This window comes from Hylobates moloch, unplaced genomic scaffold (assembly GCF_009828535.3).
Source record: "Hylobates moloch isolate HMO894 unplaced genomic scaffold, HMol_V3 SCAFFOLD_2, whole genome shotgun sequence".
Taxonomy (NCBI): domain Eukaryota; kingdom Metazoa; phylum Chordata; class Mammalia; order Primates; family Hylobatidae; genus Hylobates; species Hylobates moloch.
In genome coordinates this window covers 45,367,844-45,380,530 of record NW_026652277.1, presented here as the reverse complement: position 1 = coordinate 45,380,530, position 12,687 = coordinate 45,367,844, and the positions used below count along the sequence as shown (strand labels likewise).

At 40.1% G+C, this 12,687-nt stretch overlaps 2 protein-coding genes across 2 annotated transcripts in view; one reads left to right on the top strand and one right to left on the bottom strand.

The window, feature by feature from the left end:
* KLHL8 (kelch like family member 8) overlaps positions 1-12,687 on the bottom strand; it is a 59,159-nt gene that overhangs the window by 41,293 nt on the left and 5,179 nt on the right. The gene's annotated exons all lie outside the window — the stretch shown is intronic.
* Positions 4,196-5,345, top strand: LOC116462258 (glyceraldehyde-3-phosphate dehydrogenase-like). The gene is made up of 2 exons (XM_032753831.2): positions 4,196-4,435; positions 4,488-5,345. The coding sequence occupies exons 1-2, from the start codon at positions 4,196-4,198 to the stop codon at positions 5,343-5,345; spliced, it is 1,098 nt and encodes a 365-aa protein (XP_032609722.2).

Here is a 12,687-nt window from a genome sequence, read left to right as displayed (position 1 = left end):
ACTCCGTGTCCAAAAAAAAATAGAAAAGTATTAAATCAGTATTCTAAGCCTTTACTTTCAAAAACCAGAAACTAGAAAAAGAACAAAATAAACTCAAAGCAAGCATAAGGAAATAAACAGCACAAACAAAATTAAATTGAAAACAAAAAACAATAGATAAAAATCCAAACCAAAAGCTATTTTTAAAAGATCAACATATTTTTAGTAGAGACAGGGCTTCAGCATGTTGGCCAGGCTGGTCTCAAACTCCTGACCTCAGGTGATCCACCTGCCTCGGCCTCCCAAAGTGCTGGGATTACAGGTGTGAGCCACCACACCTGGCCTGTTGATCAACAGAATTGATAAACATCTGGCAAAAAAGGCGGGGAGGGAAGACACACGTCACCAAAATCTGCAATATCAGAGACTATCATTACAAACCCCACTGGCATTAAAAAGGTAAATAAGGTGAATGCTATGAAAAATTATACATACATAAATGTGACAACTTAGATGAAATGGACCAATTCCTCAAAACTCACAAACTACCAAAACTCACCCAAAAGACAACCTAAGCATTACTATAACTATTAAATTAAATCACAGTTTCAAAAGCAATCTTCAAGCCCAGATGGTTTCACTACATTCTACCAAACATTTAAAGAAGAAATAGCCTCAACTCTACAAAATCTCTTTCAGAAAACGGAAGAGGAGAAAACACTTCCCAACTTATTTCATGAGAAAAGCTATGACTCTGATACCAAAAACAAAGATAACAGAAAAGGAAACTACAAATCAATATCCCTCATGAATACAGACATAAAAATCCCCAACAAATATTAGCAAATATAATCTAGCAAAATATAGAGAATGATCACGACCAAGTAGAATTTATCGTAAGAGTTTATGCAAGGCTGCTTCAATATTCAAAAAAATATAGTCTACCATATTACCAGCATATTAAACCACCATAACAACATACTAAAGAAGAAAAACCACACATGAAGTAAAAGTTATCTCCAGTGCAATAAAGCAAGAAAAAGAAAAGGCAAAGACTGGAAAGAAACAAAACTGTCCCTATCAGCACACATAATTGTCTATGTAAACCATTCCCAAGGAACAGCTAGAACTAGTAAGTTTAGCAAGGTCACTAAAAACAAGGTGAACATGGCTGGGCACAGTGGCTCACGCCTGTAATCCCAGCACTTTGGGAGGCCGAGGTGGGTGGATCACAAGGTCAGGAGATCGAGACCATCCTGGCTAACATGATGAAACCCCGTCTTTACTAAAAAAATATAAAAATTATCCAGGCGTGGTGGCGGGTGCCAGCTACTCAGGAGGCTGAGGCAGGAGAATGGCGTGAACCTGGGAGGTGGAGCTTGCAGTGAGCTGAAATGCGGCACCACTGCACTCCAGCCTGGGCGACAGAGCGAGACTCCGTCTCAAAAAAAAAAAAAAAAAACAAGGTGAACACACAAAAAATTAATCATAACATAGCACACTGTAACCTGGAACTTCAAGCCACTGTACCTGGCTATAGCTTCATATAGTTTCTGATTCATTTTATATAATATATAAAATATATTTTTATGTTACATACATAACTACACCTAAAACAATAAAAACACAGAAAAACTTCATGACTCGGGGTCAGGCTACTAGTTGTTAAATATGAAAGAAAAAAATTGCTAGGCCGGGCGCGGTGGCTCACGCTTGTAATCCCAGCACTTTGGGAGGCCGAGGCGGGCGGATCACGAGGTCAGGAGATCGAGACCACGATGAAACCCCGTCTCTACTAAAAATACAAAAAATTAGCCGGGCGTGGTGGCGGGCACCTGTAGTCCCAGCTACTCGGAGAGGCTGAGACAGGAGAATGGCGTGAACCCGGGAGGCGGAGCTTGCAGTGAGCCGAGATTGCACCACTGCACTCCAGCCTGGGCAATAGAGCGAGACTCTGTCTCAAGAAAAAAAAAAAGAAAAAAATTACTAAAATGAACTCCATCAAAATTAAAATCTTTTGCTATGAGAAAGACACCATAAGAGAGTAAAAAGACAAGCTTCAAACCAGTAGAAAAATGTTGGCAAATCACATATTTGACAAAAAATTTACATCCCAAATATATAAAACTTTCGAACTTAACAGTAAGAAAAACAACTCAATTAAAATATGGACCAGCGACTTAAGACACTTCACCAATGAAGACATATGGATGGAAAATAAGCACACAAAAAGATGTTCAACATCACTGCCATTAGGTAAATGAAAATTAAAAGAATGAACCAGGCACAGTGGTGTGCGCCTGTAGCCTCAGCTACATAGGATGACTGCTTAAGCCCAAGAGTTCGAAGCTGTAGTGCACTATCATCCGATCATGCCTTTAAATAGCCACTACACTCCAGCCTAAGCAACACAGCCCCTGCTACATCCCCATACACACACCCCACAATCATCATGAAATACCACTACACATGTATTAGAATGGCTAAAATAAACAATACTAACAATACCAAGTGCTGGTGAGGATGTGAAACATCTGGAATTTTCATATTCTGCTGGTGGCAATGCAAAACAGCATCACTGTTCTAAAAAAAAAAAAGGTGGAGGTTTCTTACACAGTTAAACATATTCTTATACTATGACCCTGCAATCTGACTCCTGGCAATTTAACCTAGAGAAATGAAAGTTCGTGTTTGCACAAAAACTTGCACATGAAAACATATAGCAGCTCTAGTTGCAATTGCTAAAAACTGAAAATAATCCAAATAATCCACAGTTTGCTTATCCTCCCAAAATGCTGGGACTACAGGCCTGAGCCACTGCACCCAGGAGTCTTCTTTCACTTATTTTGCCATGCCATATTTTGTGCCCTAACTAGCTGAAGAAACTGAGGCACAGTGAGATGGAGTGAAGCCCAAGTAAGTGGTGGAGCCAGGATGTGAACCTAGGCAGCAGGGCTCTCCAGCCTGTGCTATTAACTACCACACTACTGTTCAAAGCACTTTATAAGTGAAATATAATTACAGAACAAAATATATGAAAAACCAAGGTCCTTATCTTCTCCCTCACTATACTTTTAGATTCCCCTACTTTTACAGGTAGCAACACCATTTTTTCAGTTACCCTACTTCAAAACGTGAGCTGTATTTGACTCCTCTCAACTTTCACAACCTATCCACTTCAATTCTCCTGGATTCTACTTGGAAAAATCTCTATTCATCCTTCCCTTTCTTCCTATTATCATTGAACTCTATTCTCTCTCATTGTACTCTAGTTCAGATCCACATACTAACCTGGATTGTAGTGACTTCCCCTAACCAATCACCACATTCCTCCTTGCCATCACTAAACATCTATCAAGGATTACATGCTGCTAGATTTATGTAACTCTAACTGTCCTTTCCAAACTGCTTAATGTATGTAGTTCAGCTTATCCTGGCATTCAAGGTCCTCATTGCTCTGGCTCTAGTCTACCTTCCAGTCTTTTTCTCCATTCATTTTTTACATAAAGTAGGGAAAGGGGGAAAGAAGATGGAAAAACTACTTATTAAACCACTGTGCACCACCTATTTTGCCAGAAATCTTAAATATACTCTTGTTTAAGCATCACCTTATGGATGGTTCTAACATCCCTGACTTGCCCAAGGCCACACAGCTAGAAATGGTGGGAGATGGGGTTTCAACCCTGCTGTGATTAAGTCCATTCTTTTTCTACTATATCACAGATTTAATTATTCAGTTTTCTTCAAATGTATTTGCAAATGCTCAAGCTATTCCTTGTGAGGGAATGATGTGAAGGCCCAGCTTAAATAATTCCTTTTTATGAATTCTTCCCTAATTCTCCCAATGGGACGTGATCTTTCTTGTGAGCCCCCATAGTACGCTGTATTTCTCCGACTCGTTAACTTTCTTTCTTTTGTATTTTAGACTTGCCTGCTTAACACAATGTACTCTTTTTTGAAGACTGTGTCTTTTTTTTTTTTTTCTTTTTTTGAGACAGAGTCTCGCTGTCGCCCAGGCTGGAGTGCAGTGGCATGATCTCGGCTCACTGCAGGGTCCGGCCCCCGGGGTTCACGACATTCTCCCGCCTCAGCCTCCCGAGCAGCTGGGACTACAGGCACCCGCCACCTCGCCCAGCTGAAGACTGTGTCTTAACAATATCTATGCATTTGCCCACAATGAGCCGGAGTCATGAGTGACTGAATTAACATGATCTCTATGGGTTGGGTTTTTTCCCCCAATGTAAAAAACTGGGTCAACTTGGCTCTCTGCTCCTCCCATTCGACACACAGCTGCATCTTCTCATGCATTGCCAGCTGCATCGCTGAGGTAGTGAAGGTGAAGGCCGGAGTCAACGGATTTGGTCGTATTGGGTACCTGGTCACCAGGGTTGCTTTTAACTCTGGAAAAGTGGATATTGTCGCCATCAATGACCGCTTCATTGACCTCAACTACATGGTCTACATGTTCCAGTAGGATTTTACCATGGCAAATTCCATGCACCGTAAAGGCTGCGAATGGGAAGCTTGTCATCAGTGGAAATCCCATTACCATCTTCCAGGAGCGAGATCCCTCCAAAATCAAATGGGGCAATGCTGATGCTGAGTACGTTGTGGAGTCCACTGGTGTCTTCACCCCCATGGAGAAGGCTGGGGCTCACTTGCGGGAAGGAGCCAAAAGGGTCATCATCTCTCCCCACTTTGTTGACGCCCCCATGTTAGTGATGGGCATGAACCATGAGAAGTATGACAACAGCCTCAAGATCATCAGCAATGCCTCCTGCACCACCAACTGCTTAGCGCCCCTGGCCAATGTCATCCATGACAACTTTGGTATCATGGAAGGACTCATGACTACAGTCCACACCATCACTGCCACCCAGAAGACTGTGGATGGCCCCTCTGGGAAACTGTGGCGTGACAGCTGCAGGGCTCTCCAGAACATCATCCCTGCCTCTACTGGTGCTGCCAAGGCTGTGGGCAAGGCCCTCTCTGAGCTGAATGGGAAGCTCACTGGCATGGCCTTCTGTGTCACCACTGCCAAGGTGTTGGTCATGAACCTGACCTGCCATCTGGAAAAACCTGCCAAATATGATGACATCAAAAAGGTGGTGAAGCAGACGTTGGAGGGCCCCCTCAAGGGCATCCTGGGCTACACTGAGCACCAGGCTGTCTCCTCCGACTTCAACAGCAACACCCACTCTTCCACCTTCAATGTTGGGGCTGGCATTGCCCTCAACAACCACTTTGTCAAGATCATTTCTTGGTATAGCAATGAATTTGGCTACAGCAACAAGGTCGGGGACCTCATGGCCCACATGGCCTCCAAGATTAAGACCACCAGACCACCAGCCCCAGAGAGAGCATGAGAGGAAGAGAGAGGCCCTCACTGCTGGGGAGTCCCTGCCACACTCAGTGTCCCACTACACTGAGAATCTCCCCTCCTCACTTTCTATGCAGAACCCCTGAAGAGGGAGGGGCCTAGGAGCCCCACCTTGTCATGTACCATTAATAAAGTCCCCTATGCTTAGCCAAAAACAAACAAACAAACAAGCAAACCTTGGTCAACTATTGTTAGTCTAGTGAGTCGTCGTCTTCTTCTTTTCTCTTTTTTTTTTTTTTTTTTTGAGGCAGGGTCTCACTCTGCCACCCAGGCTATAGTGCAGTGGCGCAATCTCGATCGGCTTATCACAGCCTTGACTTCCCAGGCTCCAGCAATCCTACAGGTGTGCAACCACCATGCTGGGCCAATTTTTGTATTTTTTGTAGAGATGGGGTTTTGCCATCTTGCCCAGGCTGGTCTTGAACTCCTGGACTCAGGCCATCTTCCCACCTGGGTCTCCCAAAATGCAGGGACTACAGGCCTGAGCCACTGCACCCGGGAGTCTTCTTTCACTTATTTTGTCATGCCATATTTTATGTCCTATATGAGTATTATGACAGCAGGTATCACTGTCTAAGTTAAAATGCATACAGTTCAAAACGAACATACACTTTTTCCCCTTATATCAAACTACTCTAACTGTATCTAGTGAAAGTTTTATTATTGTTGTCACAAAATGTTTTCATTTGTCAGCATACTATTTCTATGAAAAGGGCTTTAATAAATATTCATTTTTATAAAATTATTTTTACATTTGAATTCAGATTTGGGCAGGACACAACAGCTCAAAAGCTGTCTATACCAAATTCTCTTAAAATGGTCTGTTTAAATAATGCAATGTCCTCAACTTTAAAAAATCTATTATATATAATAGAACAGGAAGACAGAAGCAGAAGAGACTACTTACTCAAAGACTATTCACTCTGCCTAAGGAATTCAGTAGATGTTAGGACTTATAAAGACCGTATATTAGTATCAAGTAAAAATGTAATTCAACCTAAACTCCAGAATTTAAACAACCGGAATTTTTTAAAAATACGCCTAAGATTCTGATTCTTAGGGAGAAAAATAAATGATATTCCTCCTTCCTCAAATAGATTAAAAGCACAAAACAACAGAGAGGAAAAAAATGGACATCCGTGGCACATCATTGTCATAACATGCCACAGATGTCCATTTCTATCACATGTTGGCATGTTATGACAGCGAAGCAGACAGGAAGTTGATTCCTTTTTTTTTTTTTTTTTTTTTTTTGCTCCTCTAAGTGCCAGTAAAGGCATATCGATCAACAAAATAGGAAGTTATGAAGAGAAAATACTTCAAACAGAAGCAGACAAGTTTATGGTTCAATGCAGAGCATACGTAACAAAACTAATATATTTTTATATATAAACATCATTTACAATGAATTACAGAAAACAGGACTGATAGCAAAAGCTTAAAGATACTATTATGCTAAGCCAGACCACCTCATTCTCTTTCTCTAGCTTCCTTTGTACTTATAATTTCTATCACATTTAGCATGTGAAATTAATATGTAATACCATTATGCTGAATACTGTACTAACTCACTTTACACTGTATTATCCTCATAACTCTTTGCAGCACAGTGATTGTGTTTTCATACTACACATTAATCAAAAGACTACTAAACAGAAAGAGGAACTCCAAATGGCACTTGGTGTTCTGTTTTGGGTTTTTTGTTTTGTTTTGTTTTGTTTTTGAGGCAAGGCCTGGCTCTATTGGCCCAAGCTGGAGTGCAGTGGCGCAATCTCGGCTCACTGCAATCTCTGACTTCCGGGCTCAAGCCATCCTCCCACCTCAGCCTTCTGAGTAGCTGGGACTACATACAGGCACACACCTCCACACCGGGCTAATTTTTGCATTTTTTATAGAGGTGGGGTTTTGCCATGTTGCTCAGGCTGGTGGTGAACTTGTGAGCTCCAGCAATCTGCCCTCTTCGGACTACCAAAGTGCTGGGATTACAGGCATAAGCCACTACGCCCAGCCCCAAACGGCACTTTGAAAGCACCTCTTAAAAAACTCAATGCCAGCTGGGTGCGGTGGCTCACGCCTGTAATCCCAGCACTTTGGGAGGCCGAGGCGGGCGGATCACGAGGTCAGGAGATCGAGACCATCCTGGCTAACACAGTGAAACCCTGTCTCTACTTAAAAAATACAAAAAAATTAGCCGGGCATGGTGGCGGGTGCCTGTAGTCCCAGCTACTCAGGAGGCTGAGGCAGGAGAATGGTGTGAACCTGGGAGACAGAGCTTGCAGTGAGCCGAGATCATGCCACTGCACTCCAGCCTGGGTGACAGAGCGAGACTCTGTCTCAAAAATAATAATAATAATAATAATTAAAGAAGTTATTTTACAATTCAGTTAGATGAAGATTTTGGACACTAAAGATTATATTTTATAGCAGTATGTGATTAATTTTAGAGCTACACCTGAAAGCTGATGGAAGATGTATGTGCATTTACCAAAATCAATTCTTGCATACTTGTGAAATAACAAAATGGCAAACCCCACCTCATGTTCTATAGAGCAAAACCTGAATGTGTTTAATTTTCCACATACTTCAGGCTATTTCACACCTCTCTGCCTCCTTTCAGGCTTTCTGCTCTTTCTGAAATGCCCTTTACCACCACTCTCTCCTGCTAACTCTTGCTCATCTTCTAAGACTCAGCCCAGGTTCATCTGCTCAAGAAGGCCATCGCTAAAAATCCTATTCCTAGTGTACTTCCTCTGTGCTCCCACGAAAATCTGATATTTTTTTCATTATACCTATCACAAAGTATATCATATTCAATTTTTGGTCAAATTTAAAATACTTATTACTTATAAGTACCTATTCACTACTAGTCTTCCCTATAACACTACATAAGCCCATAAAGTATAGGCACCATCTGTCTTCACTGCTATTACTCCCATGTTCAGTAAACACATATAACACAATAAACAAAGTACTGAAAATATTTTTATAATGGATGAACAGATTATGAACACTAGAGATTATTTTTCTACTATAATCCAAATCAATGTATGCTTAAATAATTTTAACTAAAGTAACACTGTGCATAAGACATTTACTTCAATTTGTGAATCACTTTATTTCAAAGGTAATACACTTCTTAAAATTTCCATTTTTACTTTTAAGTCAGGAAAAAAGTAGGCTATACTCATTATTTCCTTTTTATTTACATTTAAAATTTGAATCAAACAGTCCAAAATATACCAATCATTAAAGGAGAATCTGCTGGTTTGAAAAACTGTATAATAGCTTCAATAGTTCCTAAAGTATACATGACTTCCAACAAGTTACTGTCGTGACTTTAAAAAAATGTTTTTCTTGGCCAAGCACAGTGGCTCAAGCCTGTAATCCCAGCACTTTGGGGGCCAAGGCAGGCAGATCACTTGAGCCCAGCAGTTTGAGACCAGTCTGGACAACAAAGCAAAACCCCATCTCTACAAAAAATACAAAAATTAGCCAGGCATGGTGGCACGTGCCTGTGGTCCCAGCTACTTGGAAGGCTGAGGTGGGAGGATCACTTGAGCCTGGGAGGTGGAGGTTGCAGTGAGCCGAGATCACTGAGTTGGAAAGAATAATTTCCTAATTGGAAGTCAGGGCGTGCTGAAATTCAACACTGATAGGAGAGCCAATGGAGAGATCTAGTAGGCTACCGGAAAGACTGATAAGAGAGGTCACTGGTGCTGAAGTCAAAGTCAAAGTTAAGTGTGAATTAGATGCCTGAAACAGCTCGATGTCAGAGTCCTCTTTTAGACAGATGTGTTCTTGAAAAATAACTGAGTTAAGACCAACAATAACATGGCCTTCAGTTAGTAGTACAGCAACACTGTCTGCCGAAAACTGTCCTTACATATAGAAAAAAGGCAGATTATAATGAGAGGGAAAATGATCAATGAGAATATTAAAAAGTCCTTATTAATCAATGAAATTAAATATTGCCAAAGACAAAAAATAAAATTGGTAGGGCTGTCAGGAAATAAACACTCTCACACTGCTGTTCATATAAGGCTTCCTAGGCTCCATTTAGCTAAGATATCCAAAATCTTTTTAATTTACGTGCCCTCTCATGTGGCAGTTCCACCTTTTAAGAAATATCTTGATGACTTAGGCTGTGAGTTATACAACCTAGTAATTTTTTTTTGAAAACTGAAAAGCTAAAAACAACCAGTTACCAATGAGCTGGGAGGACTGCTTGAGACTACTAGGAGTTCAAGACCAGCCTGAGCAACATAGTGAGAGCCAGCCTCGACAAAAAATCAAAAAACTAGCCAGGTGTAGTGGCTTGCACTTGTAGTCCCAGCTACTCAGGGGACTGAGGTAGGAGGATCATCTGAGCCCAGGGAGGTCAACGCTGTAGTGAGCCATGATCTTGCCAGTGGACTCCAGCCTAAGCGACACAGTGAGACCTTATCTCAAAAAGAAAAAAAAAAAAGTTTTTCTTAACAATAGCATTTCCAGTCTTTACAGTCATGTGCTGCATATCAGTGTTCTGGTCCACAAAAGATGATGGTGACCAATGCATAGATGATAGTCTCATAAGATTATAACACTTTATTTTTGCTGTACCTTTTCTGTTTAGACACACAAATAGGTAACCACTGTGTTACGGTATTGACTATAGTATTCAGTACAGTAACATGCTATATAGGTGTGTAACCCAGGAGCAACAGGCTACACCACATAGCCTAGGTGTGTAGTAGGCTATACCACCCAGGTTTGTGTAAGTATACTCTATGACGTTTGCACAATGACAAAATTGCCTATTAACATGTTTCTTAAAAGTGTATCTCCATCCTTAAATGACACACGCAATATTAGATACTACTATTATCAAAGCCTGCTTGTTAAATACTAATGTCATTTCTAGGGTCTATGAACAACATTTTCACTACACTGAATACTTTGTAAGATGTTTATTTTGGGATCTGTTTTATTAAAAAGGAATTCCATTGATACCTTACAGTAATCATTTCCTTGTTTGAACTGGGCCACTTAGTTTATCACAGTCATAGTGGTCTAAAAGTCTAGTATAAAGTAGTAAAAGAAAGATCTTGAATTTTACCTAAATATGCGAACTACATGCATGAACCTTAAGGGGGCCTATATTACTCATTATTTTTATTTGAGAATGTCAGAGAAGTGACAGGGTTGTACTTAAGATAACAATGCCTACTAAAAAATTAATTTATCAATAATTTGTTGCCAAGTATCAAAGTATGGAATGTTTCACACTGGATGTTTGAAACCAAATGAAAAGCACAAAGCTGAATTTACTACTTACTGAAGGGATAGCTATGCCAACCAGGCACGGTCCCTTTGAATAGAGCACATTGCTGATCTTACATAGAGTTTACGGGGTAGCATGGGATTCAGGGATTGGCAGACTTTCAGAGGCTTATTAACATAGTTACTGACATTAGATTACTAGTAGCTACATTACTGGGAAGTTACCTAATCTCTCTGGGTCTCAGTGTCTTTATTTTTAAAAGAACACAGCATGGCTGTGTTCCAATAAAACTTTGTTTACAAAAACAGACAGCAAGCTTGGTTTAGCCTACAGGCAGTAGGGAATCAGTTTCCTTCTAGTTCAAAATTATAGTAGCACATTTTGCTATTTAAAATTATAGAAGCTGTTGCCTTGCTTTTGAGAGATATCTGTCAGCCATACGTGACGCAACACACATAAACTGGTGGTTAGCAGCAGAGACTTTAGAGCTAGACACTTTTGGGATTCTGTGTTAACGGTGTAGCCTTGGGCAAGTTACTTAAAATTACTCTGAGCCTCAGCTCTAAGGTTGTTGTGAGGGGTAAGTGAAGTAATTCATATATTTAGCTCTGTATCTAGTACATAGTAAGCATTCAATAGACAAATGTTATTACTTTTATAAATTATGTGATCCTGAGTCCTTGGTCAGGAACACAGTCCTGCAATCAACATTTTTTCCAGCAAAGAAATAAAATATGCTTTATAATGCTCTACATGAGACTGCAATTATTAGGAACCCACTATAGAAAAGATGATAATACCCTAAGTCATCTTTTTTTTTAAATGACAACAGCAAGCATTAATAGGGTGCTTCTACTTCTTAGTTGTATATTTGTTGTATGATATTGGTTAAGTTACGTAACGTTTCATTAACTTTAGTTTCCTCATCTGTAAAAATGAGGAAAATAATAGTATCAACCTCATAGGATTGCTATAAAGCTTAAATGAGTTAACAAACTGGCACACAACAGATATATATATATATATATATATATATGTATATAATTGTCATCATGAGTTACATACTTACATGTATTCATTTCAATCCTCAGGATAACTCGAAGAGGTAAAATTCCTATTTTTTTACAGTTTTGGATAATGAGGCCGAGAGAAGTTAAGACACCTAACCAAGGTCTCATAGCTATGAAGTGCAATGTCGAGGATTCAATAGAGACTTGCCTGACTGCAAAGCCCAAGCTCTTATCACTAGGCCAAAGACAGAATTAATGTTATCTCCGTATGGAGGTGCCTATGTGTAAATGACAATGAGAACCAAAATAGTGGTATTAATAATATTCTCCCTATAAGGAAATGTTTCAGGAATTTTTAAAGGTTTTTTTTTCGGTTTTGTTCTTTCTTTGAGATGGAGTCTTGCTCTGTCACCCAGGCTGGAGTGCAGTAGCACAATCTCAGCTCACTGCAGCCTCCTCCTCCTGGGTTCACATGATCCTCCAGCCTCCGCCTCTCAAGCAGCTGGGATTACAACTGTGCACCACCATGCCCAGGTAATTTTTTGTATTTTTAGTAGAGACAGGGTTTCACCATGCTGACCAGGCTGGTCTTGAACTCCTGGCCTCAAGTAATCCACCTGCCTCGGCCTCCCACGGTGCTAGAATTACAGGCATGAGCCACCCCGCTCGGTCAGAATTTTTTAAGGTTTAAGTGTAGGAGAACCCATACAAATCACTGATCTTAAAATGATAGGATTCCCATAGGTAAAATTTTTGATGAAATTATTCCCTTTTGTTTTCCATATCTAATTAATTTAATTCAAACTTTCTTTATTAAAGTTAAGCAATCCTCTGCATTAAAATAACTAAAGATCCAACGTAGTGACTTATCTTTTATATATAAAGTATGCTGCAATATTGGCATTCATCTCTACTACTAATCTTTGAGGTCTATTTAAGACTTCTCAGACTATTTTTACAAAGAACCACACTTCTGCTACTTTATTCTATAAATTCCCAAATATTGGTTTAGAACCTTGAACTTTGAAAAACATTTCAATATTTTCATTTCACTTTAA